At 41.3% G+C, this 6,431-nt stretch overlaps 1 protein-coding gene across 1 annotated transcript in view; it reads left to right on the forward strand.

Annotated features, from left to right (window-relative positions):
* Positions 1 to 6,431, forward strand: part of ARMC3 (armadillo repeat containing 3) — a 154,640-nt gene that overhangs the window by 13,494 nt on the left and 134,715 nt on the right. The window contains exon 3 of the mRNA XM_006869910.1: positions 5,693 to 5,810. Coding sequence (XP_006869972.1) covers positions 5,693 to 5,810 — 118 coding nt within the window. The remainder of the gene's footprint in view (positions 1 to 5,692; positions 5,811 to 6,431) is intronic.

Consider the following 6,431-nt stretch of genomic DNA (forward strand, 5'->3'; position numbering starts at 1 on the left):
GGAAGTAAGAAATCTCATACTTTAGAACCTGCTGGGCTCAGCGGCAGGAGCCAACAACTTGGCGAGACCAAATGGCAAGAACAAGCGGGGGAGCAGAAACACCACAGAAAAACGCTGCAGGAACCTCGGAGCAAAGGTGGACAATACACTTTGTCGGTTTTGCTTTGTTCTGATTTTTTTTTTTTTTTTTTTTTTTTTTTTTCTGGTATCTGTTCATTGGTCCCCCACTGTTTGCACACCTCCATTCTGGTGACTAGAGGGGGTGCCTGAGCGAGTTGGCCCCCAACCCTCACCACTGATGGGTTCGTCTGCCACCCAAGTGCACAGATACTTTCGGCATCTAAAGGGGCAGGCAGCTCAAAATAGCCACAGTCGGCCCTGAACTACTGTTTATTAATACGGAAAAGACCAGAACAAGGGGTGTGGAGAGGGAGAAAGAGTTTAACAAAATAGGCCAAAAATTAAATCCTGAGGTGCAGCATAACAACCAACAGTGGCATCTTAAATTTATCAGGCGACCTTGAAGGCAGGAAGCTGAAAGAGAGTATTAAAGTCTTACTCATGAGGCTACAGATTTTTTTTCTTCCTCCTCTCCCTTTTCTGCGATTCTAGACTACTGTATCCAATCTATTTTTTTGTTTTGCTTTGTGTTTTTGGTGGGGGTTTTTTTGTTGTTGTTGTTGTTTTGTTGGGTTTTGTTCCCCCTTTTACCTTTGGGGGACTCTTTCTCTCCTTATATTACCCAAGAAGAGACAGCAATTGCCATATAGTCAAGCTACAATCACATCCTATAAAACCCCACAATCCAGGCAAGAACCAATAGCAACTGCCAGACAACACCTGTGAAAGTTACTCTAAGTTAAGCAATAAGAAGAGTGAAAAGGGAAGCCCACATCCTGATCACATCTACCTGGAGGCAATCAGAAAGCATAAAAAGAATACCAAAATGCACACTCAGTTAAGTATTAAGGTCACAACTAAACACTAAACATGTCCAAGAAGCAAAAACAGATGACCTTATCAAGTATAGCAGCCATTGTTAGGGTAGTGCTGGACTAGGCGGTGTTTTGTACTGAGTAAGTAGGGTTGCTATGAGTTAGAACCAACGCGATAGCACATAAAAAACACCATAAGACCATTGTTAAGGAGCTCTGGTAGCGTAGTGGTTACGAATCGGGCTGCGAACCTTAAGGTCAGTGGTTCGAAACTACCAGCCGCTCTGCGGGAGAAAGATGAGGCTAAGGAGCTCTGGTAGCGTAGTGGTTACGAATCGGGCTGCGAACCTTAAGGTCAGCGGTTCGAAACTACCAGCCACTCCGCGGGAGAAAGATGAGGCTTTCTACTCCCGTAAAGATTTACACCCTCGGAAACCCTGTACAGGGTCGCTATGGGTCGGAACCGACTCGATGGCACTTAACAACAACAACAACAACAAGGCCATTGTTACTATTTTCATCTTAACCTGTACACTCAGTAGATTTTTAACGATGTAAAATCAGTAAAAATACAGATGTCTATGTATTCTCCACACTACATTCATATCACGTGAGTACAGTCCACTTCTTCCCATTTGATCTGTTTCATCCTGGTGTGGCACTGTGGGCTAATGCACTAGATACCAAAGTCAGTTTGAATCACGAGGTCAGCAGTTCAAGCTCACCAGCTGCTCCTAGGATACCCTATTCAGGGTCACTATGGGAGGGAACTCACTGGAAGTGGAGGGCACTTAACAACAACTTTTCCTTTTGCAATTGGCTTCTCCTGATCTAGGACCCCTGCCCTGGTAAACACATTCTAATAGAAATCACAAAAGCCTTTTATTGGTAACTTAAAGGAGCCCTGGTGGCAAATGTTAAGTACCCAACTGCTAAGCAAAAACTCACTGGTCTCCCTCAGAGGGAGAAAAGAACCTGGCAATCTGTTGCTGTAAAGACTAGTCTACAAAACCCTATGTGGCACTTCTGCACGTTCACATGGGGTTGCTATGAGTGGGAATCAACTCTTGCCATCCAACAAGAGCACTGGTCCCTTCAAAATCACTCACCTGTGATAATCTATCCATTCTCCCAGAACTGAGTTTTATAATTTTGTGCTTTTCAGATTTATACTGTCTAATACAGTAGTCATTAGCCAAAGGTGGCTATTTAAGTTGTAAAGTTAAATAAAATAATAAATTCAGTTCCTCTGGTGTACTAGTTAGGAATGCTGGTCATGTTGTGGTTAAGCACTTAGCCTCTAACTGAAAGGTTGGTTGTTTGAACCCAGCAGAGGTTCCATGAGAGAAAGATCTGGCAATCTACTACCTTAACCATTTCCAGGCTTAGAGACCTTATGGGGCTGTTCTAGGCAGTGTTTCAGGGTTGCTAAGAGTCCAAACCCACTTGCCAGAAATGGGTGTGGGTTGTGTTAGTCACATTTCAATTATTCAAAAGTAACACGTACCTTATGGCTCATGTTGGACAGAGTGGATTACGGAACGTATTTATTCTTACAGAAAATTCTATTGGACAACACTATTCAAGACCCTTTTTTCCTCAGGCTAAGGGTACTATAAATGTTGGAGCTTAAAAGTCAGAGCCTAGCCAAAATGCTTTCTCTTTCTTTCATTCTTTTTGTAAATAATTTTGGTTAATCATCTATTCTGCACAGAGCGTGGAATTATAATTTCACAACAAGCTTGCCGGTGCCTGTGACTTCATCATGGGAAAGCAGATGAGATTTGTAATTATAGTCCAGTATTATTTAGTTAGTCATGTGGCATTCTGTTACAGCTATCATTTTATTCTCAGCCCTTTTTTTTTAAATAAAAAAATTACTATAATGCTGTAGGCGAAACAAATGTCCTGCCAAGCCTCTCCATTCTCTGCCAAACATTGGGCTCTCTCTTCCTTTAACAGCTCTTAATATTGTAAACTCTCACAGTTTTAGCTTCCCATTAAACTGCTAGTGCCCCATATCACTGTTTTCTTAGCGACAACTGGCAAAATGCTGCAGTGTTTTTAAATCATTGAAGAAAGATGAAATGGTGTTTTCTGTAGCGTTTGCGTCAGTGTATTTCAGTGTAGTCTACTCCTTAGAGAATGGTATTCATCTGTGGAGATCATGACTCATACATATCAATTAGAAAAATTAATCACCATGATTAGATCACTGAAGAAAATATAGTTAGATAGGGGTAGAGAGTGATAGAGTCACTTTAAATAGATTCTTTGGCCTTATGTGTTGTTGTTAGGTGCGGTCGAGTTGGTTCCGATTCCTAGTGAACCTATGCACATCAGAAGGAGCCACTGCCTGGTCCTGTGGCATCCTCATAATTGTTACGCTTGAGGCTTGAGCCCATTGCTGCTGCCATGGTGTCAGTCTGTCTCGTTGTGGGTCTTCCTCTTTTTTGCTGACCCTCTACTTTACCAAGCATAATGTCCCTCTCCAGTGACTGGTCCCTCCTGATAGTAGGTCTGAAGAATGAGAGATGAATTACCATTTTTTCCTCCAAGGAACATTCAGATTGTACCTCTTCCAACATAGATCTGTTTTTTCTTCTGGCAATTCATGATACTTCCAGTTTTCTTCTCCAGCACCATGACTCAAATGCATCAATTCTTCGATGGCCTTCCTTATTCACTGTCCAACTTTCACATGCATTATGAGACAATTGAAAAAACCATGGTTTGGGTCATGCACACCTTAGTCCTCAAACTGATATCTTTGCTTTGGTAGAGTAATCTCTTGTGTTTTTCTAATAAAAATCATAATAAGATGTAATTATAGAAATGGCCAACATAAAGAGTCAGGTGATGCTTTGAAGTTATAGAGATTTTTTTCTTTAATATATTCAAGCCCCCCTCCTCCACCATCTCTGAAAATGAAAGACTAGTATAATAATTTGTTTGCTTCTTTGCCTAGCGCTGTGGCTTTTATTTCTAATTCAGCTACACATGAATTTCTCAGTTCTCACAGTAGAACCCAGGTTCTTCCTTAGTGTCCTATACTTGGTCTTTATACTATACTACCACTTCCCCTTAGACTTCTGGTGTGGCGCTGTAGGATAAGCCCTGGTTTGTGAACCACAAGGTCAGTGGTTCAAACCCACCAGCAGCTCTTTGGTAACCCTATACAGGGTCACTGAGTTGGAATCTACTTGACAATTTAGCAACAACAACCACTTCCCCTGGAGTCCTGGTGTGGCACTGGAGGATGAGCGCTGAACTGGTAAACACAAGGTTGGTGGTTCACATCCACCAACTGCTCCTTGGGAACCCTATACAGGGTTGCTATGAGTCAGAACTGAGTCCATGACACTTAATAACAACAACCACTTCCCTATTCCAGATTGTTTCCAATTTTGTAATTTGTTATGTGTGATTCTGTACTGCTTTTTAAATGCTTCTAATATATATTTCTTGCCTTCTGGAAAGAGTACTGTGGTTACTGTTAAGTGCTGTTGAGTCAATTCTGACTCTTATTGACACTGTATAGGGTTCCAAGGAGTGACTGGTGGGTTTGAACTGATGATTTTATGGTTAACAGTCTAGTGTTTATCATAACTACAGTGCCACACCAGGACTCTAGAAAGAATTCTAGTGGTTGGAAAGTAGGTACTATTTAGTGAAGCTGTCAGAGCATCTAGTATGTTTAAGTATTCAAGAATTCTTTTGTAGTAACTAAGACTTATAATTATTGTTGTTAAGTGCCGTTTAGTTGGTTCTGACTCATAACGACTCATATATAGGGTTTCTGAGGAGCCGGTGGTGGGTTTGAACTGTCAACCTTGTGTTATTATTTAGTGAGCATCTACTATGGGCCAGACAATGTGCTATTTGCTTTTCATATATGATCTCTAATCCTCTCCTTGATACTTTAAGATAGGTATTATTAGCCCCAATCTAAAGATGAGAGCTCTGGTAGCGTAGTGGTTACGAATCGGGCTGTGAACCTTAAGGTCAACGGTTCGAAACTACCAGCCGCTCCGCGGGAGAAAGATGAGGCTTTCTACTCCCGTAAAGATTTACACCTTCGGAAACCCTGTATAGGGTCGCTATGGGTCGGAACCGACTCGATGGCACTTAACAACAACAAAGATGAGAAACTAAAACTCTAGAAGCTTAAGAAACTTGTTTGATTCTACATGGCTAAATTGAGAGATTGTTGTTGTTGTTGCTAAGCGCTATCGAGTTGGTTCCGACTCATAGTGACCCTGTATAGGGTCTCCAAGGAGCAGCTGGTGAGCTTGAAACACCGACCTTACAGTTCAAACGGCTTTGCAGTCTGGCGCATTAACCCACGATCTATCATATTCCAAAACACTTTGATCTTTCTACCCTATCCAGAAATTCCAAGGACACCAAAAGTGAAAATTGTCTCTCTACCAGTGATTTTGTTGGTTTCATTTTGTTTAATTTAAAACTTTACAGTGCTCTTAGTGGACATTGACCATATCCGTTTTGAAAGATTATATTCCCTGTAAGTTTTGAGGCACGCTTTTTTTGTGTGTGTTTCAGGTCTTTTTTTTAAGTTTTTTTGTGGATTGAGTGAAAGTTTACAGGGCAGATCGTCAGTTTTACATTCAACAAATCATACACCTTGTTTCATTACAATGCTTATATCCCTTCAATGTGCGAGACACCCTTTTTTATGTGATTTTTTTTTTTTAAAGCTCATATGTGACTCTCACATTTTTTTCTTTGCATTTCAGTTTGATCCATTAACAATTGAGAGCAAAAAAGCAGCAACCGTGGTGTTAATGCTAAATTCTCCAGAAGAAGAAATTTTAGCTAAAGCATGTGAAGCCATTTACAGATTTGCTTTAAAAGGTTTGGATTTTTTTCCATTTCATTCTTTCTTTTTTTGTCACTTGAAAAACACTTTTTTTTGTTGTTTTTAAAAATGTTTTATTGTGAATTATGTGATAGTTTACATGGGAGAACATTAGTTTTACATTCATCCTATCATATATCGTTTCAATGCCATGGTTACAGTCCCCTCCATGCATCATCAACCAACCAAAGGGTACACCCTACAAGCCTGCCCGCCCCCCCCTCCCCCCAAGTCATCAGCACACAGACCCTCTCCCTCTCTGGGTCTAAAGTCCCCAGCAGCTCCATCTCTCCACATCATCGTGTCTGCCTCCATCTCTGGCGTCACTGCTTCTCTGGGTAGGGTCCCCCTCTCCGGGACCTCCACTCCTAGACTGCAAAGTTAATCACTCCCCTCCTTGCTACAAAACATCTACCTTTACATTTCCAACCCTCACAGTCAGTCCTGATAACAATTATTCACTATTGTATCACACGATACCTATCTGCATTTCATTTCATCAGCCCCGCCTAGACAGATTGGATACTACTTAGTGAAGATTCTATCTTCCTCCAGGCCCTCTGGATCTAGGCTCCCTCTTGAAAGCTTGTAAACCTGTCACTTCTTGCCTTTGTAGC

Source organism: Chrysochloris asiatica, unplaced genomic scaffold (genome assembly GCF_000296735.1).
Source record: "Chrysochloris asiatica unplaced genomic scaffold, ChrAsi1.0 scaffold00137, whole genome shotgun sequence".
NCBI lineage: Eukaryota > Metazoa > Chordata > Mammalia > Afrosoricida > Chrysochloridae > Chrysochloris > Chrysochloris asiatica.